General features: G+C 38.7%; 1 protein-coding gene across 2 annotated transcripts in view; it reads right to left on the reverse strand.

Moving 5' to 3' along the window:
* Positions 1 to 24,867, reverse strand: part of pld1a (phospholipase D1a) — a 43,141-nt gene that overhangs the window by 8,325 nt on the left and 9,949 nt on the right. For both annotated transcript variants that reach the window (XM_023271931.3, XM_023271939.3), the window contains exons 2-18: positions 19,768 to 19,983; positions 18,868 to 19,037; positions 18,460 to 18,602; positions 15,412 to 15,523; positions 15,097 to 15,162; positions 14,128 to 14,186; positions 13,863 to 13,955; positions 12,921 to 13,073; positions 11,183 to 11,332; positions 10,383 to 10,466; positions 6,565 to 6,646; positions 3,881 to 3,991; positions 3,506 to 3,691; positions 1,894 to 2,107; positions 1,657 to 1,785; positions 1,247 to 1,365; positions 696 to 809 (exon numbers count right to left, since the gene is read on the reverse strand). In XM_023271931.3, the coding sequence (XP_023127699.2) occupies positions 696 to 809; positions 1,247 to 1,365; positions 1,657 to 1,785; positions 1,894 to 2,107; positions 3,506 to 3,691; positions 3,881 to 3,991; positions 6,565 to 6,646; positions 10,383 to 10,466; positions 11,183 to 11,332; positions 12,921 to 13,073; positions 13,863 to 13,955; positions 14,128 to 14,186; positions 15,097 to 15,162; positions 15,412 to 15,523; positions 18,460 to 18,602; positions 18,868 to 19,037; positions 19,768 to 19,951 (2,169 nt within the window). In that variant the 5' untranslated portion in view covers positions 19,952 to 19,983. The remainder of the gene's footprint in view (positions 1 to 695; positions 810 to 1,246; positions 1,366 to 1,656; positions 1,786 to 1,893; positions 2,108 to 3,505; positions 3,692 to 3,880; positions 3,992 to 6,564; positions 6,647 to 10,382; positions 10,467 to 11,182; positions 11,333 to 12,920; positions 13,074 to 13,862; positions 13,956 to 14,127; positions 14,187 to 15,096; positions 15,163 to 15,411; positions 15,524 to 18,459; positions 18,603 to 18,867; positions 19,038 to 19,767; positions 19,984 to 24,867) is intronic.

Genomic DNA, 24,867 nt, shown 5'->3' on the forward strand with positions numbered 1-24,867 from the left:
CACAACCTGGTCCCCCCCAAAAATATCCACCAACTTCACCAGGTCCTCCAGGAAGAGTGGGGCAATACTCCAGATGCCAGCAATGACAACCTTACAGACTCTATGTGTCCCAAATGTGTGACTCCTTACTTATATTTTAGCTCAGTTTACATATTTGGATGATTTAATGTCACAGCACACACTTTTACAAGCATAATAAGCTGTTCATTGTGTTCACAGAGGTGTCACTTCAAAAACACAGAAACACTGAACAGGTCAGACTCAAAATAATAAATACAAGCGCTCCTTCACTTTGGTCTAAACCCTTGTGATGGGATCTTCAGGCACTTCTTATTTTAGACAAGCATCTCACTCAGAGGTCGGTTGCTTCTGGCTAAAAATCCTGTCAATCGCAAGTGCAAACCTTTATAGTTATATAACTTTTTGGCCCATAGAGAGTTTTTTCTGTTTCATCTCTGTCCAGCAATGCTTGACTGCACACTTGGATATGGGAGATGTGGGAAAGTGGGAGTTTGTCCTGCCTGTGTTGTTGCATTTTCTCTTTAATTTTCTACCAGTTAGGTTCGTGGTGGGATTTTTTTATTTATTTTTATCTCAGTTTCTCAATTTGTGTGAAGATAAAACCAACAATTTTCACAATATGTTGCTTTTTATGAGCACAACAAGTTACACGTGCGCTTGGCGTGTTCTCCTACCTGAACTTTGGCGTTAACACATCCGGGAACTTGGTATCTGATCTCATTGGCACCAGAGTGAGACTTAGGGAGCAGGAATGGATAAAACAGGGAGCGGTACTTTGGCTTCATGATCTGTAGAAGAAAAAAATGGAGAATTTCAGCAGGGAGAAGGTAAATATGTAGTCAGAGAGAGAGAGAGAAGGAGAACTGGAAAAGAGTGAAAACATGGAGGAAAAAGCTGTTGCCAGGGAAAGTGTGAGTGTGAGGATTAAGGCATTTTTTCCACTGTTCCAGTCAAAGATTTTCTATGATGTAGCCAGGTTAGTGTTTATTGTCCTGCTTTATTTTTATGTCAACAAGTCATGATTTCCCCTACTAGTTTAACATGAGCTCCCTACTACTTGCTATCCATGTATTTGAATTAGAAATGGTAAAAGGTGCCTAAATTCTGTCAACAAAAGACCCTTTGTTGTAAAAATCCTGGCTAAACAAATTAATCCTTAAGTCCTGATCCTGTTCTACATCCCTGAGTGTGTTTGTCAGTGTACACAGTGTGCAGGTTGCAGTGCCTTAGTGAAGTTCCAGCGCTGAATGAAGTGTCTCGCCACGTCTCGGGCGCCTCTGCCGTGAACCACCGAGGCGATGTCGTGCCAAGGCATCCTGGGAGTTGTGTACCTGTCGATGAAGTCTGCAGGCCCCAAAAAAAGACCAGCAGGATGGGAAAAAGAAGCACAGAGGGGTCAGAGAGTTTAGAGGAGAGGATAAAGTGGAAGAATTGTTGCAAGTGCTTCATGGCACTCAGCTCTACTTCATATTCATTTTCCAGATGAGTACATGTTTCCATATATACATTGGTTTAAAATTAGCATTACGCATTGGGCAGCGACTTCTTTCTAATAAGAATTTTAGGTTTAGGAGTGGAGGGAGCTTGTTCGACATAAATGAGAGGGTTATGTTCGTGGGTATGTGTGTGCCAGACCATCAAAAGGTTTCTCCAGCTGGATCCAGTCTTTGTACACAAAGTTGCAGTAGTCTTTCCCATGCCAGAAGCGAGTGTTTCCCTGCAACTCTCCAACACCTGTTTTCAGGCTTCGCACTGAGCCACTCCCTGCACACATGCAAATAAAAGTTTAAAATGCGCATGCTTTTAGCCAGTGGAGCATGAATTCCCATAAATGCGGTGATTCTCTTTAATTTTCTCTCTGCCTTCACAGACCTGCGCTGTCCACGCTGCTCACGCTGTCCACATGCTGCAGGTTGTGTTTGTGCAGGTGTCTGTATATGCTGAAGCGAACCATCCTGTTGCGACCGATTCCCTTCAGCTTCGGTAAATCCGTCGGCTCGCTGGGCGGCGTTCCTCGTCCGTTGCTCTGAGAGACACCATCAGCGGAGGACACGCCTTTAGTAGACGGAGTGTTGGTGGAGCTGGCCTAGAATCCAGAAAACAACAGGGGATGCAGTATAACTCATAGACGCAATGATTGCAGTGTAATAAAACAGCACTGCCATAAACGGTTTTATTACTGTCATTTTGGAGACTGCTGTTGTTGTGTGGCGCTGCATCGTGATGCTTTATAATGCTGAGCAGAGTTGAAGTCACGACTAAGTTCCAAACAAGGGACAGGTGTGATGTTGTGTGGGTGGAAGTCATGGGTTCCTTAAAATCAAAAGGATTTATCGCCTGAGGAGCACACCAACCTTGAATTATATCTTTTGTTCCCCCAAAAACACTGCATTAATCATTGGGAAATCATGAAATTCTAAACCCATTTTTGAATTGAGCAGCAAATGCAACAATTTTGTCAAAAGGTTTCACTTTTTTACTAATTTTCAAGGCTCCATCTTACTTACAGGTTCATCAATCAAAACATTAGGATGTTTTTTTTGATATCGAATTCAATATCTCTAGTAGACAGCGGACTTTAACCTGAACAAAGAGATGCTTCGTGTATCAAAGAGAGACAACGAAACTTGAAAGACGTAAAATCTGTTCCAAATGTTGTTCCAAAGGCTTAAAAATCTGATTGCAAAATCAAGGATTGGTCTGTTGAGATGTGCTCCTCTGGATTCTTGTTAAAGTTGGGATAGATGGAGATTTTTGGAAATTTGAAAATTCAAGTAGTCTGAGAAGAAACTAGACTTCTGCACCTCCTTTAGAGTTTATAAAATCAAGAATGTGACAGGAGACTTGGGCCAATCACAAGTCTTCTCAGAACAAGGGTGCCATTTATATTGGTTGTCCCATAAAAAACCTGAATCAGTGCTGGAAAAGTTGCTATTCCAGCATTGTTAAAGAAACCCCCAAAAAAGAAGGAAGACTTATCTCTCCTGAGAGGCAATTGGAAAATGTTTCACTACATAAAAAGTCAGATAACAAGTTCCTGGGTTGCTCTGATGAAACCAATCAATGAAACTTGTGTTGTGTCACTCGTTCTGCTGCTTTCTTCCCCCAATTTTCAAGACTTCTGCCAAGTGCAGCTTGAAGAAATACTGACTTTAAGGTCAGTAGCATATAATATGTTTGTGTAGTTGTGTTTGAGAATATGTTAGCTCCACTGAAGTTAAGAGGGTAATTTGCCAGCTGGCATTGTGACAGCATTTGCTCTTTTCATTCCGTATTTATGCACACAGTCCGTCACCACAGGCTCCTACTGAGGATACATGCAGCGCTGCTTCTTCATTCCCTCTGAGAGTGAATGAAATACTTTCCTCTCCTCGGGCTTTTTAATTCGAGCTACTTGTCAGGAGATGAGAAACACATTTTTTTTTTTGCCAATAAATCCTGAAGTGTGGACAGCACATTTTAATTAGCTGTGTGTGTTTCTGACCTGCTCCAGCGCCACAGAGCGAGTCACGCTGCCCACATCCGTCAGCCGGTGCTCTCTGTCGTCCCAGCGACCGTACGCCAGGTCGATCCCGCCCACGAAGGCCACCGATTGGTCGATAACGACAATCTTCTCATGATGTGCCCACAGATAGACGGAGGAGGAAACATGGTCTGGATGACGCATCACCTGGACACACAGTACATGTACTTGCATATATGGTACACTGACAGGATGTGAGTTACAAAAAGTGTACATATAATTATGTTTTTGATTATGTGACAGGCTGATTGTAAACATGGCATTGACTAACTAGGGAAAATGTGCCACCATACTGTTTTTTAACAAAGTGGACATACCCATAATCCTTCCACTTACCTTGATGTTAGGGTGCAGGTGCATAAGCGTCCTTTTGCTGTAGCCTGAGTTGATGCCGAGGGCGAGTTCCACCTCCTTATACAGCATTACAAAGATCCGCACTCCTTGTTGCTGTGGACAAACACATGACAAATAGATGTGAATTCACATATTTAATTGAAAATATATCATGAATCCTTTCTCAGACGTAATTAATCAATGAAGATGTTGCTGAACAAACATCACTTACTGGAGTGAAAGTAGTGAAGAAACAACCCTTAAAAACATGTGTTTTGAGGCTAATTTGTAAAAGCAAAGGGAGCAAACAATCATTTTGACATAATGCAATGTACAGTGATTTTTAGATGTTTTCAGGTACTTGTACTAAAGTTACAGGATTAATATCACACTGTGAAAATGCTCCATTACAAGTAAAAGTCACACATTAAAAAATTTACTTGAGTAAAAGGTTTATCAGCAAAATTTACTCTTCATTGTACAGTAAAATGGTCCCTGTCAGAGTTTTTCAATTACATATGATGTTTTGTATTAATGCGTCTGCTACATGAATGTGTATGTTGCCTTTTACTGCTGTAGGTGTTTAAGGTTAAGCTAATTCTCACTAGGTCATGTACTGCCCACTGCGTAGCTTGGTTTACAGCAATTGTATAAAATAATGTTTGCAATTTCAACGCCTTGCGAAAACCACATCCGTCCAAAAACTCATGAACTCAGAAAAACTGCTTGTTTTCAGCTCTGTGACAACAGATTTTCCAGGTAATCTCAGAGGGGTATTGAACAGTTTATTTAGCTTAAGAAGTAGGAAAATTTCCCCAATTTGTGAAGGAACATTTATCCCTAAAGTTCTTTGTAAATATTAAAAATCATAGAATTTTGAGAAATGTGGACAATAAGGGTACGGAGAGAAAAAAGTAATTTGAAGAGTAACAAGCAACTAAAGATGTCAGGCATATGTAGTGGGGTGAAATGTGTAATATTTGCCTCAGAGAGTAGTGAAGTAGAAGTATATAGCTGCTTAACGTGAAAAATAATCAAGTAAAGTATAAGTACCTGAAATTTGTACACAAATTGAATACATGTACTTTACAAGATGTTGGAAAGTTGTGTATATTGTGTATATATTATCTTCATGTACATCTCAAATTAGAAATCATGCTTATTTAAATGGTGAATTTGAGTTGTATTTGTTTGCAAAAGAGTAGTAAAGCTATTCTAGTTCATTCTCGTATAAGAAACTCCTTCTGGTTCATTCTGAATAAGGATTTTTAGCACCTGTAAGCACATGTGGACACTTTTATTGAGAGGTTTCTTAACTTTATCTTCATCTCCACTGTCTCCAAGTGCTTGCTCACAGGGAACCTGAGGGTTTTGCTCTAATATTGCAAGGTCTTGATTTTAACTTTTAATGTGCCTTAAGAGGACTATTAGCGCTTCTTTCGGTCAAATAAATTTGAAATGTTAATCTTTTATCTCACATGGAGAGCACTTTGGTTCATGCCCTCTGTTTTTAAAAGTGCTTTTTGAATAATAGTGACTTGACAAAGTTTAAATGTAAACATTTCTGTCATATTTATGAAAAGTGTGAATTTATACATTGAAAAAGTCACATTTTACTCGGACCATATCCATTTAAAGGTTATGTTTTCTCATCATGCAGTGTATATGTGCTCGGTACTCATTTCTACCACATAATTACTGTTATGATTCTGCTCCTGTCCCTGTTTCTTCTCCCTCTTTCTCCCTCTTTCTTTCTTCCTCCTTGTTTTTCTGTGTCCATTTTGACCTGTCTGTCTTCCTCTGTATCCGTCATCTCTCTCTCTCTGTCTCTCATTTCTGCCCTGTTCTCACTGCCTGAACTGCTGATTGCTGGGATGAAAGTCAGCTGTGACAATCAGCTCACCCAACTCACCTGTTCACTACCACACCTCCTGGTATAGAAACTCTGTTCATTCATTCACTCCCTGCTGGACCATAGACTCGGATCCCCACACAGTTTGTCGCTTCCCTCTGGAACTCTGATTCCCTCAACACTCTACATTTGGACTCAGTTTTTTCCCCTTCCTGGATTCTGCATTTGGACTCTGTTTGCTCCTGGATTTCCCCAACCTGTTTTCCCCTCTGTTGCCAGTTCCCCCCCGTCTTGTGAGTACTCCTCCTTAGTTTAGATCTGCTAATTCAGTTTAGTTTTGTAGACTTCTGTTTTTGTATTTGTTGCGTTGTTTGTAGAGTTTTGAGTAGTTAGGTTTAGTTTTGTCCTCCCAGTTCAGTTCTTCATTTATGTATTGGTTTAGTTATCTTGTTAAATAAACTCACATCCCGTCATAGACTCCGTTACTCTCTTTTGGATTATGTTCTTCCCCCGGATTCCTGCCTGTTTCTGTTTTTGTTCCTTGTCTGCCTTCCTTGCCTGTAGCTTAGCTTCCCGGATTTTGTAAGGACTCTGTTTCATTGCCTGCTTCAGTTTATCTCTGTTCAGTTTTTGTAAATTAGCTGTGAGTTTTTGTAGTGTGACTTCTTTTAGTATAGATTTGGTTTAGTTTCCCCCTTGTTCAGTTTTCCTTCTTTTGTATAGGTTTAGTTCTTGTTTTGTTTAAATAAAAACCCATTTTCCCTTTGACCACCTGTCTGCCACTATCTGTGCCTGCGCCTGGGTTCTCTGACCCCTTCCTGTAACAATTACTTACTGCTTTGCGTTTCAGGATACAGTCCAGCCTCCACCTGTTGCCCTCGACAACAGGTCTCTTTAGGAAGATCTCTGGACTCAGCCTGATGAAAAGAGGAGGAAAGACATAAACCAACAAAAAGTAATGCAGAGACATAAAGAAGGAGAAACGGCTAAAGAAACAGAATCATCAAACTCCTTAATATAATGTTTACTTTCCCCATGACATAATATTATAGTCTCATGAGTCACTGACATTGGCATCCTGAGCTGACATGTCTACAGTGCTGTTGGCTCACATTACACAAGCCGACACTTCATTGGTAAAGACCATAAGCCCCATGATTACCGCCTTGGAACACAGGGATTCCAGTCACGTCTAACAGTTGCACACTGGGCTCTGAGGGACCAAAAACTATTATATTTGAAATTACAGTGGTGAAAATATTATAATGGCGTCAGTGGGGACAAATAAAGGGTTATTTCCCTCTGGAAAATGCCATTAAGCCACTATTAAACCTCTAAAAAGCAGAGAACAGTGGTGAGGCAAAACACAGACCAGGAAATGCTTCTTTCATATGTACAATAGTCAAACTGATTGAATGTGAGATTTGATTTGCATCTTTGTAACACCATCTGCCAGGTTATTGTAGCCTCCAGGGGTAATACAGTGGAGACGGCAACTGTCGTGACAGTTTTTACATGAGACAAATGAGCTTTTTGTCATTTTGAGGAGAAAATCTTCTGTCTGTCTCGTTTTTAACTCTTTTCTGACCTCAAACATTGTGCAATTGTATTGGATGTCTGAAAGCACAGACATAACACCTAATCATTTCACAATGGTTTAGAAAGAGGTTGAGAAAAGACGGAGAGACAAAAAGGGGTGTAGCAGAAGTGTAACCAGATATCAAGACTTTATCTTTCTGTTGGTGTATTTCTGTTCTCATTGTGGGGATGTAATTAGAGCCAGTAGCTTGTCCCAGATCTTTGGCAGGCACAGACTTCTGGTTAATCCATAATGTAATGTGTTACAGCACAGTACTACACTAACTGGGATCACAGTGTCAAGATGTCGTCTTAGTCTTTGGCAGCAATTTGACCCTAAGTGTGTTTAATGAGATACTAAGATACAAGTAAGCCACTATTCTATAGATTTTTAAGCTGATGCTTCATACTTCTTATATTTTTAAAGCATAATCTACATGCTCCAGACAGTACGAGGCATACTTTTTGCAGCAAACACTTGGTATTGGCATAGACATAAGTTTCTATAACATCACATAATCTCAAAAAAAAAAATGAAGCTTATTACCCCTGCACAAAAGAGACATGAAGGTGTTGGTACAAATTGTTGGCGGTTGTGTGGTTCAACTGCAGCCAATCATTACCACATATTCTGGGATTGCCCAAAACTCGCATCTTTTTGGCGAGAAGTTCATAAATGTTTTGGAAACTGTATTTCAAATAATTCCATTTGATGTTTTCACACTGTATTTGGGAGCTGCAGTACTACATACTCAATCTGCAGCAGACAAATACTTAATGAGAGTATTACTTGTGGGAGGGAAGAAGGCCTTGACTAAGAAATGGTTACAACCAGATGCTCCAACATTAGATGATTAGGATAAAATTATACATGACATTCACATTATGGAAAGACTGACATTTTCTATAAAGATGCAATCAGAGCAATTTCTGAGATGGGTGGACAAAATGGGTCGGGCATATGGGTCCACGGAGACCAGACTTACTACAACTATACTTCTATAAAATACTGATTTTACAGGATCACCACAAGATTGTGTCGTGAGTGTATCTTCATGAGTAGAAGAGTGAAAATGACAGCTTCTTTGTTCATTTGGTGATTTTTTTGGTTTAAGAATGTATATATTTGTTTAAAATGTAATTGAAAATGGAAGGGAGAGCAGCAACTGAAAGGTTAATATCATTGAAACGTGTTTTAGACTATTGATTGATATTACGCATGGCATATATATGGATATGTGTAACATTTGAATGACGAACTTGACATGAATGTTGAACTATGTAGGATCTTCTCAATAAAAAAATAAAATAAAATCTTCCCCTCCTCTTTTAAGATTGCTTTTTTTTTTAATCAGGAATCAACTGCCAATGATGGAAAAAATTATTAATAGAGATGCAGCAAAAGTTACTAGCTAAATATATTAACAAAATATACTTGGTATTGCATTGTACTGCACGTACCATCCCCTTCAACTTTATCATATTCTTAACCTAAATAATCTTCTGCAATATGAGCCTCTGTGTTCTCTGAACTCAGAGTTCCAGTGAAGCAACCAGAATTTCAGAGAAATGTTTGGACACTCCAATACTGCTTAGTGAATGGTGCCCAACATGTATAGCTTGTTCAGCTGGACTCCAGAATTTACCTCTTTTTTTTAACACACCATCTATACTTCTGAAAATTGTAGGTGCATCACACTCCTGTACATAAACAGCCTGTATTATGTTTTTATTCAGCATTCAATCTGGGCAATTAATATGGTGAAAATGGCACACATATTTGTCATCCTTTTTCCACTCGAAACAGGCGGGGTTTTTTTCTTCCCACTGTTGCCAAGAGCTTGCTCAAAGGGAAACAAACTTGGACTATGTTGGGCTTCTATGTGGGTATAAATTAAGGGATCTTCACTTTATTATGTGAAGTACCTTGAGATGATATATGTTTAGAATTGACGCTACACAAATAAAACTGAATCATATTGTTATTTAAAGATGGAATGGGTTTTGCTCTCCTTTTCCCTTTTTGTGTGATTAACCTCCATCTGATTTTGTATATACATTAGCATTTGCAAGTCGCTGTGTCAGATTAGTCCCTGCACTCAGACTCTGATCAGTTTCTCATTTTGACTGCTCCTCCTCCATCCTGTTTTAAATCCTCATTGATTAGTTTTGTTTGTTACATATACAAGACATTCATTGTGTCCCTAGAGGCTGGGCCAGATCAACAGTTTTATCTGCACATTTTGTCTATTTGTATTTCAATGACAGGTTGGACACCAGGTTTAGGGCTGCTACTCTTGCTTGGAACCTTTGTTTGCATAGTAAGCAGTGTGTGGTTTTGATTTTGAGTATTTTGTAGTTCATTTTATTCATTTATTTATTTATGAATTGCATCCACTTGCATCCATTCCTCTTTTAGTGGAATTTGCGCTGATTATTTTTTGTTTGCCACAAAAACCTATTATTCATTAAAATCACAATCAACTTTTCTTTTTTTTTTTTTTTTTTAACAACTACGACCATATGCTTGTCTATCACTTCCCTTAACAACCTGGATCGTAACACCTATGGTGTAATTCCCACACTTCTTTAGCCTTACTTTCAAAATTTAAATATTTTTCTTAATGCTTCTTATGCAATATAATCACACAGCTAGAATGAACGTATTTTACCTCACTGGGTATCGCTTATTGCTTTTAAAACCACCACAGGTACCACCCAACCTTTGATCCGCATGATGTTCCTTACGAATATGAATTCCACCTCTGTCACATGACACATTTAGGTCAACTAGATAACATGACCTGCTTTTTATCATCTAAGAAGTTAAATGAAACTGGTGTGAGGCCACTAACAACAGCATATGTTTTTTTTTAAACATTATTTCACATCAGCAGGATTACTATTCTGTCAGCTTTGGAAATAACTGTGACAGCATTAGATGGAAAAGTAAAATGGGCACCAACAGAACAGATGATAAGACCTTTATGACTCAGTTGTTTTTTCAGTTTATTTCTCACACTTCAACTAAAATGATTTGATATCTGGCCTGTTCACACACACACTGAAACTCACCACCAGTCTGTGATGAAGATCTCCTCTTTGGCCTCCTCCAGAGCATCAGCCACATCCTCCATGTACGTCTTTCCATTCACATACCTGCAAAAAAAAAAGATGTAAATGTTACACTTGTCACATGTACTTGTGCTGCTGATACATATACAAACAAGCATCGAGTATGTTAAACAGTAGAGCAACTTCTGTCTTTTCCAGCTCACTGTCTGACCACAGCTTTACGCAAAACCGCCACTAAACCACAATTAAGCACAACTTCCCTGACTTCCTTTACTGTGCAACACCCTTGCAAGCTGAAGGCGACACCCATAGCCGTGTCATCATGACATAACTGTTTTTTAAGAGTGTTTTTCCATCTGCTCATAGGACGACAACACGTTTTTCAAAAATTTTTCTTCCTTTTTTTCCTTCTGAGCAAAAAAGACAATGTAATGTCATTATTGCACAGATGATTCAATATCACACAATCTGCCAGATGAGGGGGAGAGAGAGTTGACTGCTCGGTCCCATCATACATTTCCATAGTTACCAGTGGAAACACTAACAGAGGACAGCAGGGAAAATATGCTGCAGATTTGTTTTCTTTGAGTTTTATGTATTTTACCTGCCAATGTGGAGCCGAGAAGCTAAAACTTGAATAATATGACACTGACTCTGACACATTGTAAATACAGCCAGTTACAGAGAAACAAACGTGGCAGTTTGAAACCCCTTTTGAGTCATTTTCTTTTTATCCTTTCTATGCACACACCAATATTAGCAACAGCTTGACCAGTTGTGCTCTGTTCCAGTGCCGTTACCATTTGGCAGGGATGTTTTCCTGCTCCTGTGCAAACGATCCAAAGCGGTGATCTCGGAGGAAAGCCTTCCCATGACTCCTCACGAAGCTCTCGATGCTCTGACCCCACCAGCGAGCATGCCTGTAGCTGCTGCACTTAAACACGAGGGTCCTGTCAGTAAGATATACATAGATACAAACAGAGACACACTGAATACGTTTCCAAAAATATACGTTCACTTGAAACCTCTGAACCATTAAGCAGTTTCTGGGCGTTTTTGTTGCTCAGGTCACATGTTACTCTGTGTGGGCTCATTTTACACTTCAATATAAAGTCCTGCACCTTTATGGAAACAGTACAACCATTGCTACAAGTAGAGAGAACTCAAAAATGTCTTCAGTGCAGTATGACAAAGTTATATAATGACATGAATCCTAAAATTGAAAAGGTCAAATTTGGAGGATTTCTTTGATTATTTGTTTTAGAGAAGTTGAAAAAATTGGAAGAAATATCGTCAATATTTTTCCAAGCACCTATTTGTGTTAAAAAAAAAAAGTGTCTCTATATGCCATAAATATTTAACTACTTTATCTTCTCTACAAACTAAACATTTTTCACACTACACACAAGTTTTTAAAGATTTTTCACCATGCTGACACCCATACCTTGCTGATAATTGGCTTCTCTGTATGCTGTTTCTGATATGTGTTACATTTATTGTGCGTTTCATTTTTCACATATTTTCTCTTGTCTCCTCTCTGCTCTGTTTAAGCACAGCCTGCAGTTCAGCCTAAAATTCCTTGAATTTTTGTGACATAACCGTTGGTTGCAGCTGAGTGAAGCTTAGCTTCACGTTTGTTCTGAGTAGCAGAGAATTTTTTGTTTTTTACAGAATCTCTTCAATGCAAACTGTGGATTTTTGGTAACATTTTGAATGAGACATGCTGAAAAAAGTGATTTTGATTATGAGTTCAATCTTAGGCTCAGATTTGGAACCATACGTCACATGTGATATGTTCAAAAAACATTTAAAGTTTTTTTAGTTTTCACAGTTTCTGGCTGTGATAAATGGTGTAATTTTGTTAATTTTTATAAAAAGATAACACGCCTTGCAAACACAAAGGTGAGTTTTGGGTTTAGATTTTGGGTTCAGGGTGTTAAACGGTACAGGATTGAATCACATCCAAAAAAACAGAAAAACATAACTGTACATTTGACCTCATAAAAAAGAAACACACACACACATCCGTCTGTCAGAGAAGGCATTTGTCTTTTCCTTTTGTGAGATAAGAAAGCTTTGTCATGATTCCTAAAATAAAATAAAGAATGAGTCTGGAATGAAAAGAAGCTACCAGAAGTAGTAAATCTGTGGTTTTTGACCCCACTGATGATTTTTCAGAATGTTTTTCTTTTTCTTGGACCACAGATTGGAAAAAGGGAAACAAGTTTAGGCCTGCTGCTGGCAGGTTGTAAAAAGTCTTTTGAAAGGCCTTTTGCTTTTACTGTGAGACTAACTGAAGTTGATTAAGGAAAAAGCACCATCTCATCACAAAAGAACTGTCTGAATATGATTTTCAATATCACAAACGGACTTTACCTAACATGGTGAAAAAGGGAAGATTCTCTTTTTAAATGGTGGTTAAGCAGTATTAACCTGAGAATCACTGTAAGGCTTTACTCAAAATGTGTAATCAGTCCTTGTGGATAAAAGTTCCAATGTTCAACCATACACATACACATACACGCTTAAAAATATAACCTTGAGAGGCTGTCAATGCGGACTCCATGTTTGGTTTCTGTGTCTTTGGAGTCCATCTTGATGCTGAACTCTTTATCCACCAGCAGGACGAAGGAAATCGCTCCGGAGTCTGGCTTCATGTACAGCAAGAACGAGTCTTTCACCACCAGCCAGCTGCAGCACACACACACAGTATCGTTCACATTTTCATATCATCAAAAAGGATTTACGAGCGGCTCTCGACTGATTTCTATGCACCATTTCTTATATTTCTTGTTTAAGAAAAGGGTGTAGGAAGAAAATCATCATGGGGATGTAGGTGGATGGGCTGAGCGTTTCAAACGTGTGGGATTTTTTTGTGTTGTCTTCAGAAAACAACAATATAAACCGCTCACATAATAATTTGGCTGCGATAAACAGGAAGAGAAAGAAGCGGGCAGACAGATAAAGAGAGCAGGGAGCACAGGTGGGCTGTAGATTTTGTTACTAGTAACATTTTTGTTAGTAACCTGCAAAAAATGGGAAAATATAACATAATAGTCAAATCTACTGCTTATTAAGATGTGATAATTTTGTGTTGAAATATGCAATGAATGGTCACTGTACTTTGACACCCACACTTTGACAGATTCCTGCCAGGAATTTGAGTGTGAATGTTCAAAATCTTTTGTACATGAAATCCATCACTCCCACATTTTATGCAAGTTTGCCAGTTTGAGAAACTAAAAAGCAATGCCAGTTCGTCTTCGTGTGTTTCTGTTACCACAAGACATTAAGGGGTTCCATTAATTTGTCTAATGAGCAAAACAAATTTAATTACAAGAAGAAAAATGAGTCAGGAGCAGTGGTATGCTTTATGTTAGCATGGCAACTAAAACAGTGGGAGGAAGAATAAAAGCTGCACTGAGAGAAATAAACTGAAAAGACAAAAATAAATAAAGGGAAAAAGCAACATTAACACACCGCTTGGACCAGCGATAGCAGGCCTGGCTGTGACCACAACAATTCATTCCAGGGATCCGGTGTCCACCTGAGCGCTTGTGGATCATCCCTTCCCTGAAGAGACAGAAAACACAGTTTAATAATCTATAAAACCTGTATTATGGGGTGTAAGGAGAGCATATTATTGAAATTTGGAAATTTAAGAACTGCTTTTGGGATTTTGACCCTGATATTCAGGATACAGGATGGAAAACAAAAAAGCATTTGACAAAGAGAAAATGCTCACAGTCCTTTGGGTCCCAAGTCATGAATGAAAGACAGCTGGCTGACGTCAATGAACTCCATCTGAGAATAGATGGGAAGAAACGAAGAGAAGCTTCACACAGCGGTTCTTGTGCAGACACAGCACAAACTGTGAAATATACTGCACACATGGACACGTAGAGCAGGCAACTGTTAGGTTCACACACCTGGAGGTAAAGTGATTCATCCTGAACTGAGTGTTGTAAACTCAGATATTAACTTAAAAACCATCAAAATAAAGCTTAATGTTAGTACTTAGCTGGCATAATGCTGCAGCAATGGTCTGTTTAAGGAAGGGCTGATTCCACCAGTAAAGTAAGATATACAGTATAAATATGTGGTAAATGGTAAAATAGTTCACACTTTTATAGCATATATTGCAATTTTTTAAGAATTGGTCTCCAAATTTGAGGAAAAACTAGCGCAAAGTGTTTCAGTAAGGCGTACTTTGGCTAGAGAGGAGTTTTTCAAAATGGAAAATACCAGATGAAGCTGGAAAGGCAAATATATTATATGTAATATACGTACATATATTGTCAAAATCCAACAAAAATACCAAAAAAGCAATACAACTTTTATATGTAATTTAAAAATGGCGTCTTGTGCTGGCTGTACTTTAATTTAAGACATTTTACAGACTCTTACTGCTTGAACAAGCAGTAATAATAAGCTTCAATTCCTTTTGCATGTCACCATTAACAGATGCAGGGTTTTGTGTACACACATTATGATCTGTGTCAACATTCAACATCCACAATGAGGGCAAAACATTGTAAAATATAAGAAAACCATGCTAATTATTCACTTCTACAGTGGATCTCAAATATCTACAGTGGTTGACACAAATGTAGAATGAACATAAATTAGCACAAACTTGAAACATATTTGACAAATAGTCATTATGAGGGTACATTTGAGTGTCAAGCTTGCGGTGCTTAGTATGATTACTCACAGTGTGATGATATTTGCGGTACATGGCCATCCTCAGCAGCTTGTTCAAATAGTCTTCTAATTGTCTCTGTAGAAACACATACACTATATTTGGCCACTGTGAGTGTTTTAATGACAAAATCCATGCATTAGAAACACACATGCACACACACTGTGAGAGAGAGAGTGTTTTAGAGGATACTGGCAAAGGAGTTAAGTGCCATGGCAACAAGCGAGTGCCAGGAGAGCTCCTTGCAATAAAGTTGAGATGTGGCAGGAGTCAATTCTTCCAAACCGGGAAAAACAAGCAGAAAAGGCTACCAACACAGCAACGTACCCTCCTGCTGGAAACCTGCTCATCTCGCACCAGCTCGTCTCCTCCCCCCCTGGGCAGGGAGGGCATCTCCCTCACCTCGCTCTTCCTCACCGTCCTTCGCCTCACCGTGTGGCTGCAAAACAAGAGGGACGACATTAAAATGATGGATTTAGCAGTACAAGCTATTTGAAGATGCGTTTCTAGGGAGCACTTCTTCAAATCGTGCAGTGATCGAATCTTTGTAAAAGTTTGACCATAGCCTAAAGCTAAAAGAAAAAAAAAAAACAACAAAAAACAATTTCAGCAGCTGCTCAGAATCATATTTTTCTGTGTATCTTCCTGTCAGCAGATATTTACACAGGCAAATGCAAGAGCTTGACAAAACTGACAGAAGGTTGGCTCACTGCTGTGTTATCGCACATCAACCAGGAACGCAGAGGAAGAAAACTGACATTTACTTATCTAAAAACAGGGAGGCAATTATACATTTGTTGTGGTCATTGTTCTTTTTTATTAAAAGCTGTCCATTTTATGAAACTACCACAGCAATCCAATGCATCATGTACCAACGTCTATAAAAATACAACTAAATAAAGACTGCCTGATGGACACACAGAGAGAAATACAGTTTGGCAAACCAAATCCTATTAAAATCCAAGTGCAGCATTCCACAATTTTCAAGTGAGCACAGCACCGGAGAGAGAATAAGAGAGACTAATAAAGGGAAGCAAATAAAACAGAAAAAGAAATGAGAAAGGAAAAAAAAAAACAAGAAGAGCTAATTGAAATGTCACAGTGCCATTAATCGTGGTACAGTACGGAATAAAAAAGGTTCATAAACTCCAAAAGGTCGCAGACAAATACTGTCAGTGCCACTGAAAGAATACTTTGACATTTATAGACAATTTGGGATATGAGCTTATTTCGCTTATTCGTTTTCTTGCCAAGATGTAGATGAGAAAGTCAAGATGTTTATGTGATAAATATGAAGCTATAGATGTTCATTTCTGAACATCTGAAATCAGGGAAAAGCCGAGTATTAAAATTTATTTTTTTTTTAAATCCACCCACCACTATAAGCAGATCTCCCTGCTGTTTTTACATCTCTCATTGTGATTGGATTTTAATTTCAATAAATTAAATAAAATTTAGATGTGACAGTGGGCTGATTTTTTAAAAACTTTGGATAAAGCCATGCTGGCTGTTGCCCCTCTGTGTTTAGTCTCAACGCCAAGCTGAGATAATCGTCTGTTAGCTCTAGTTTCACATGCAGTGGTCACTTATGAGAGAATCTATTGCGAGAAAGAAATGTGAGGTAATAGAGCTGTGGAATGACACACAGTAAATGATCCAGCTGGTCAAGATTCAAACTGATGAGTCGCTACTTGGGATATATGTCTTACCCACTTGGCTATCAGGTCGCCCACACTGTTCTTTAAATGCTATGTTAATTATACAGGCATGACTCTTATGCCAAGTGTATACTTGTGCCACATTGAGCCTCATCTCCCGTTTTGGGACAAAACACTGAGAGGAAACCATTAAGTTCTAGTATCAAAGCTTGCCTTTTGGTTACATTTAGAGTAACTCTTCAGCAATGGAATGTACACAGCCTTTATAAAGTATTCACTCCCTCATGGTCAGTTTGACTGAGTTTCTTTAATAAGAATACACTCTTTAAAAAAGACTCTTTCATGCCAAAGTGAAACACAGATTTCTATGAAGTAATGTCACATAATTAAAATTATAAAATGTAAAGTAAGTGATTGCATAAGTATTGACCCCCTTTGAGCTAGTATTTAGTAGATGCATCTTTGTCAATTTCAGCATTGAGCCTGTGTGAATAGGTCTCAGCTGTAACCCATTCTTCTTTGAAAAATTGCTTATGACCTGTCAGGTTGTATGGGAATCTCGATGAACAGTCCATTTAAAGTCCACCTACAAATTCTCAGTTGGACTGAGGTCTGGGCTGTGACTTTGCCACTCCAAAACATTCATCTTCTTGCCTTTGAACCATTTCTGCCTAGCTTTGGCTTTACGCTTCGGGTTATTTTCTTGCTGGAAAAAACAAATCTTCTGCCAAGTCGCAGCTCTACTGTGCAATGCATCAAGGTGTCCTCCGGGAATTTCTAATACTTTTCTGCATTGATTTTACCCTCTGCTGTGTAAGCCTTCCAGCGCCTCCTGCAGAGAAGTATCCCCATATACAGATACTACCACCGCCATGCCTCGCAGTAGGGTGTTGTGTTCGTGATGATGTGCATAGTTTGGTGTCCACCAGACACCATGTCTTGTCTGATTTGCTGTGTTGCAAACTGTAGTCGAAAGCTTTTTTCAAAGTGGCTTTTTATTTGCCACTCTCCCATAAAGCTCTGGCTGGCAAAGAACAGGCATCAGCTGTTGTCTCTCCAATCTTAGCCACTAAAGCTTGTATACCTATGATTCCTCCTTTGAAGGAATCATAGGTATTTTGGTGGCCTCCCTCAGAGTTTCTTTCCTACTCAGTTATTTAAGACGCCATGCTATAGGTGGATGTTCCATATTCCCTCCATTTCTTAATGATGGATTTAACTGTTGTCCAATGAATATTCAGTAACTTTGACATTTTCTTATATCCATTCCCTGACTTATGCTTTTCAATAACCTTTTAACAGATTTGCTTGGAGTTTTCCTTTGTTTTCATGGTGTAGTTATAGCTGGATTGCTGATTTACCACTGATTGGACTTCTATACAGGTGTTTGTATACTACAATTACCTAAACACATTCACTGCACTCAGGTGATCTCCATCTTACTAATTCTAGCACCAGCTGGCTATATTTTTAATGACATAATCAAAATCAGTTTTCACTTTGACAGGACAGAGTCTTTATCTGTTAATCCTTATCAAAAGGCCAACTTACATTGACCACAATTTCATTTTAAATAAAAGGGCAAAACTTCCAAAGGGGTTGAATATTTTTACGGAGACTGTAAGCTGGTACAATATAGCAAAAACAAGTGTGTATGTGCACATGTAAGCTTGTGTTTTTGGTTTCTGTACATGTCTGTGTGTGTGCAAATGCTAACCTGCGTGATGGCAGTGGTATCCTCATGAAGGTCTTGTACGTCCTCAGCTCTCTGTGCAGCTCCAGGAAATGTTTCTCCTTCCTCTTAACCACCCAGGTAAATTCTCCATGCTTCAGCTCAATCTTAAACACCGCTGGCAGAGACTACAGACACACAAGCACCAGATTATTATCTCTCAGGGCGGCAGATTTTGGCCACTTCATGAAAAGGATTTTATAATGAAAAAACAATAACTTTTAAGATACTTTATTTATCCAGGGTAGCAGAAATTGCAAATGCAAGGGAGGGTAGGAAAAAATAGCTCAATCTTTGTGAGACATTGCCCTTATATAAACCATAAGAGTGGTAAACTGGGTCATGAATACCAAATATAGTGTGTTTGTAATTGGATAGGTGCATGTGCAGTACCTTGTTGACACTCCTGTGGTGTGACAAGTTGAAGCGGTCCTGTGCAGTGGTGAACCTCTCCACCTCCAGGATCCGGGCAGTAATGGGCACAGTGGGGAGGTAGACCTTAGCATTGGCCTCCTTAAAACCCACTGTGGCATACACCGCTGAAAATGGGATACGACTGTCCCCTAGGAACAGAGACCGAGGCTGGCAGTTAGCGTGAATTTTTTCATTTCTGTTTGTACACGTAGGAGTTACTCAGGCTGCTTAGGAGCGAGTAGGATGTATTGCTGAAAAATCGGCCTTTGTTCAAGCTTCTTGTGCTTTGCGAGTTTGCAGCGTTAGGGCAAATGTTTCTGTTTCTTCTCCGGTAAAGTATGTGGGGATCTAAATTACATAAAGGAAACACCCACCCTCATGCTCTTGGACTGCTGGATAGCAGTTTGGAAGCTTTGTGCATTCAGTTGAAATCTTTTCTTTCTTGTACAATTTCCATATGGTCAGACAATGTGAGCTCACTTTCTATTAGCCTGGCTCTGCTACTTCTTCATTTCCCAAAGATTCTGGGAACAAACCCAAGAGGACAGTCATGGACTAATTGCTTTGGCCTCATGTGACCATATAAATTTGCTTATGAATGATGAATCGAGTTCACGATCTGACAAGTTACATTCCATTCAAGTTTACTCTTCTGAGGAGCTCGCATAATCTTATCAACTCAACTGCTTACGATGGAAATAATTGAGTGCCTTGCTCAGTTTGAGTGATCACATATACAATACAAGTGTATTTTTCATGGTTATTTGTTTAGTTTATGGTCGTATTTTCTTTTACTTGTCATCTTGCTTTTGGGAGAAATGATTGTGAGGTTGTAGTATTAAAGAGAGACAAATAAGGCAAAAAAAAAGACATGCATACCTAAGCAGTTTCCATCATAGTCGATCTCCTCTCCCTCTCCGAGGTCCAGCTCTCGGGCATCCAGGCTTTCCACGAGGTCGGCCATGTCGATACCGTCGTGTTCGTCTGAGGCCGATGTGGCGTCAGAAAAGTCAGAGTTCACCAGGTCAAGCCTACTGGTAGTTGGCTGAGGTTTACCCAGCATGCTTAGCAGTCAAACCCCAGAGCAGGGGGCACCTAGAAGAGGGAAGAGATGATCGTTAATGTTGTTGTGAGCAATCTGACCACTTCCTGAGTGCACATATGCTCCTACAGAGAGGGGACGGTCATCTGACTTTTAACCTTCCAGTCGTCTTCTTCAAGTCACATAAGGACCACAAACCATGCAGGCTGTTTGGCTAAAACATGCCCAAAAATAGACATTTCTGTATACTGTAGACACAGCTGTAAGAACACTATCGTGAAAATATCTAAATTTAAACCTATGTCTGTGCAGATTCTTAGACATGTAGGTCATGGTAATCCTAGGACCTTCAGCAGAAGGCAGCTGAACTAAACAACAGCTCCACAAGCTCCTGGAACAACACAAGAGATAAGACACAAGAGTCCACCACCATCTAAAGGATAAGGGATGCTCCTTTGAGGACACCTGATTTAAGACAAGAGTAAAGAGTGCCACTTACATTAAACCAGAAGTGAAAGTGTTTAAATTCCTCCTAAGAAAGTTTCATCACCATTAAAATCCCGGCAAGACTAAAATTAAACATTTTCAACTGAAAATCAGGTGACAGAGAGGATTTATCATGAGCATATCATGTGTTGGCTGTTTTATAGTTATAGTCACAAATCAAATTTATGTCATACTCAGGATTTATCAGGCAGGTGGTGCATAAAATGACTGCTTTTCATGCCCATAGTTGTGTATCTACTTAGTAGGTAAGTCAAACTGAACAGATTTTTTTCCCTCATAGGACTTTTCCATTTTTTTAAACAATACAGCTAAAAAAAAACAGTTCCAAGATTGTGCACAATTTGTCTCTCTAACATCATATCAGGCCTGGATGCAACTCTTTAAACACGATTTACTTAGAGAACCACTTCCACAAATTCAGTCTGAGGAACATCAAACGGAACAAACAACCATTACTGTCAATCACCCCAACCCACCCCTCCACTTCAGACAGCTCATTATAAATGTATTTAAGTCTGTGTGGAAATCAGTGCCAGTTAAAACATGAGGCAGTCATTGCTGTGGTTTGTGACTTCAGAGACATTCTGGACTGGAAGTCAGGCGATTATTACCGATACACACAACAGAGGAAATTAAAAAAAAAAAAAAATCAGCTGATACCCTCCACCCTATCCATATTAGACATTTAATAATGAGTGTAACGAGTTGTTATGTAACTGAGCTTCTGCAACTGGAAAAATGTGCCATTTTTTTCTACCAAGCTCCAAAAAATAAATAAATAGATAATTATATCTGTAATTTGATGAAAGATCTAATTTTCTAGATTTTTTTTAAATTTACATTTTTTAAGTAATTTTATTTTTTGCATGAATGTATGTTAAAATGCATTCATAACTTCATCCTAATTTCTCAAATATTTCCTTTTTATTTAATAAATAGAGACAATTGTTCAATTCAAGTTTAATCATCTAAACACACACACACACACACACACACACACACACACACACACACACACACACACACACACACACACACATATACACACACACACACACACACACACACACACACACACATATATACACGCACACACACACATATATATATACACACACACACACACACACACACACACACACACACACACACACACACACACACACACACACACACACACATATATAAATAAAATCAGATACAACAAGCATATTAGGAGTTTTCTTTAAAAAAATGTTAAATAAATGTGTTTTCACTAGTGCAAAAAGTAAGAGAACTTCTTTGACTTTGAAGTTGTTCTGATTATAGCCTGTTTCACACAAAGCTTTGCATGCATCTAATTTCCTGCAACAATATCACACAGGAGAAATACCCAACTTGCTTTTCCTGTGGCGCCCTTTCGCAAAATGACAGGAGGCCAGAGGCGAGTTAATAAACAAAACAATATTCATCAGATAAAATAAATACGCATGACTCAACTTCCTTTGATATTACTTATTTCCAAATGAACTAAGTAACAGCCAAGGGACATTGCTGAACATTTGCTATACACAGTAAACAAACAGAGGAAAATCCATTTTCATTGTGAGTTAGAAAATGGTTTGCAGGCCAACAGGTACCCGTAAGTTGTGTGTCACTGCAATACATTACACAAAAAACTCAAAAAACTTAACGTTTACTCTTTAAATGTAGAGTTTTTTGGTTTTTTACATGCTTCCCTGTAAAGCTACCTTAAATAAACAAAATTAAATACACAAAATTATCAAAGGTAACTTAAAAATCTGGCAAAAATATTAAAGCGAATAAAACTCTGACAAAGCATTCTGTAGATTATTTGACATTTTATTGGTGACAAGCACAAAAACTGAAAACGTACTGAGATTAAAGTGACTTCTTACATCCATAAGTTGATTTCCTGCCGTGTTTTTCTCTTTTCTATCAAATATTGCCTAACTGCAGTTTAAGTTTAGACCTCTCCTTCCTTATTCATTGGCATTACAGTATATAATAATAATACAACATTTACAATACGTTACAGCTCTATAATTAAAAACCTTCATTCTGCATCTTTAAACAAATATTGTAAACACAGATAGATATTAACATACAGCGCGGTGGGCTACTGTACAGCAGGTCGTGTTGAGTAAATGTTTACACTGAGAAGACTCAGAGAAGTGTGGTTAAACTGTGCTTAGTTCTGTATTTTAGTTTCCCTATGCATCAGTGTTCAGAACTTTGGCTCAATTTTGAATAATAAACAATACTTCAACCCTGTAAAGCCCACTGTTGCAGAAATTCAACATCAGTTTTATTTTTTAAAATATATATACATGTGTATTATTTTTGTTAATCTTTTTCTATATTTGTTTTATCCATCCATCCATTATCTATACACCGCTTAATCCTCACTAGGGTCGCGGGGGGGGCTGGAGTCTATCCCAGCTGACTCGGGCGAAGGCAGGGGACACCCTGGACAGGTCACCAGTCTGTCGCAGGGCCACATACAAAGACAAACAAGCACTCTCACATTCACACCTACGGGCAATTTAGAATGATCAATTAACCTCAGCATATTTTTGGACTGTGGGAGGAAGCCGGAGTACCCGGAGAAAACCCACGCATGCACAGGGAGAACATGCAAACTCCATGCAGAAAGATCCCGGGAAAGCCGGGACGCGAACCAGGGACCTTCTTGCTGCAAGGCGAAAGTGCTAACCACTACACCACTGTGCAGCCCTATATTTGTTTTATATATATTTTTTTTTTTGCTAATTTTCTTCCATATTTGGGTTTATATATTAGTCTTACTTATATATTTTTAGTTACATATATACAAATCTTTTTTTTTTTTTTTTTTGCTCTTTTTTTCCCCTATATTTGGGTCTTGCAGGGTTAAGGCACCACAACCTGTTAAACCAGTTACAAACACTTCTCATGTGTTTGCTTCACTCCTGTTTCATTTCAAGAGTATCTGAATCCATGATCTGTGTTTCTGAGCTTTAAAGGCGCTTTTTAGGAAAAAAAACTTGACAAAGAGGAACACCCACATACAATAGCACTGAACTGCATGCTTAGTCATCCGAGACTACCCCTGACAAACCTCCTTTCAGTCTGGGTGAGCGAAAGAAGAAAAAGAGATGGGAAGAAAGAAAAGGGAAGAAAAAGGAAAGTTGACTCAGCAGAGACTGAAGAGAAAGTTCAATACAGTAGATCAGTGTGCAGCTCTCCTTTTCATCTTAATTCTTTTGGGGGAAAAAGCAGCCTGCTGTATTTCTAGCTGGTTGTAAAACAAATCGGTCCACAAAAAAATGCAAATACAAAACACTGTTTTTAAAATGAGCTTGACTAGAACGCGATTAACATTCCTCAAGAGGATCCAGCTAAACAGATTCAGTCAGGAGTGGGAAATGTACAAAGTAAACTGGGTGTTTACAAGGAGAGAAGAGAAGCCCCCTTTGCTATCTAATCCCAGTTCAGAGTGTTCCAAAATATATGCAAAAACATGAAAAGAAGAGCAGAAGTTGCTTAAATATGTAAACATCTGACGACATTTTGATAAAAAGCAGACAGAAAACAGCCATTAATTAAACAAATATGCGAACAGGACAGAAATGCGACCTAAACTTTTACAGACAGCAACAATCTGAAGGATTTCGATGCATCTAGAAGTGATAAATTGTTGTGTGAAATATTAGAAGTGGAACCTTTAAGAGAAAACTGTCACTATTTTGAGGGAAAACAACAAATGGAGAAAAAAACAGGGCAGTGTCTCTTTTCTTTTTAGGATGAATCAGCATCTAAGGGTGAGGTTTTGGTGATTCATTAGATTTCAACACTGAAGCAGGTACCAGTAGAAGCAACACCCAAACACATTCACATCGAAAAAAGACTAAAGTCAACTGTTGCTTGAGTGTAATGACGGCAAAAGACATCAAACTCCCCCAGACTAGACTGTCTAGGTTTGCATAAGCTGGCAATAATGTCACTGTGTGTGTGTCAATGTTTAACATTAATGTGAAACCCAAGTAACAAGGATGAAACGTCCTTTGCCTGCGAAGTGCTAAATTCTTCTGTTTGGAGCTAAAACTGTTCTTGATAAGTAAATAACACATGAGCACGTACACCAACAGATAACAGCTTGACAGTAAACATTCCTGCTCCACTGAACAAGATCCAACATGCTCACACAGTCAGAAGAGTCACCAGCTGTCTGCAGTCACTGCATGTCTGCCTGCTTCCAGTTGTCCCTGTGAAACTATTTATTCTTCTCATTCATCCAATCATTGCTTCTGTTTTTTGCTGTTGTTACTGAATGCTAATATCATTTGCGTAAGTATTCAGGTGTGTGGTAGCTAATTAAACCGCCAAAAGCTCCTTCCTGAGTATCAGTTACATATTTTTTAAGCTTTTCCGTGAAAATAATCTCTACA

This window comes from Amphiprion ocellaris, chromosome 20, assembly GCF_022539595.1.
Source record: "Amphiprion ocellaris isolate individual 3 ecotype Okinawa chromosome 20, ASM2253959v1, whole genome shotgun sequence".
NCBI lineage: Eukaryota > Metazoa > Chordata > Actinopteri > Pomacentridae > Amphiprion > Amphiprion ocellaris.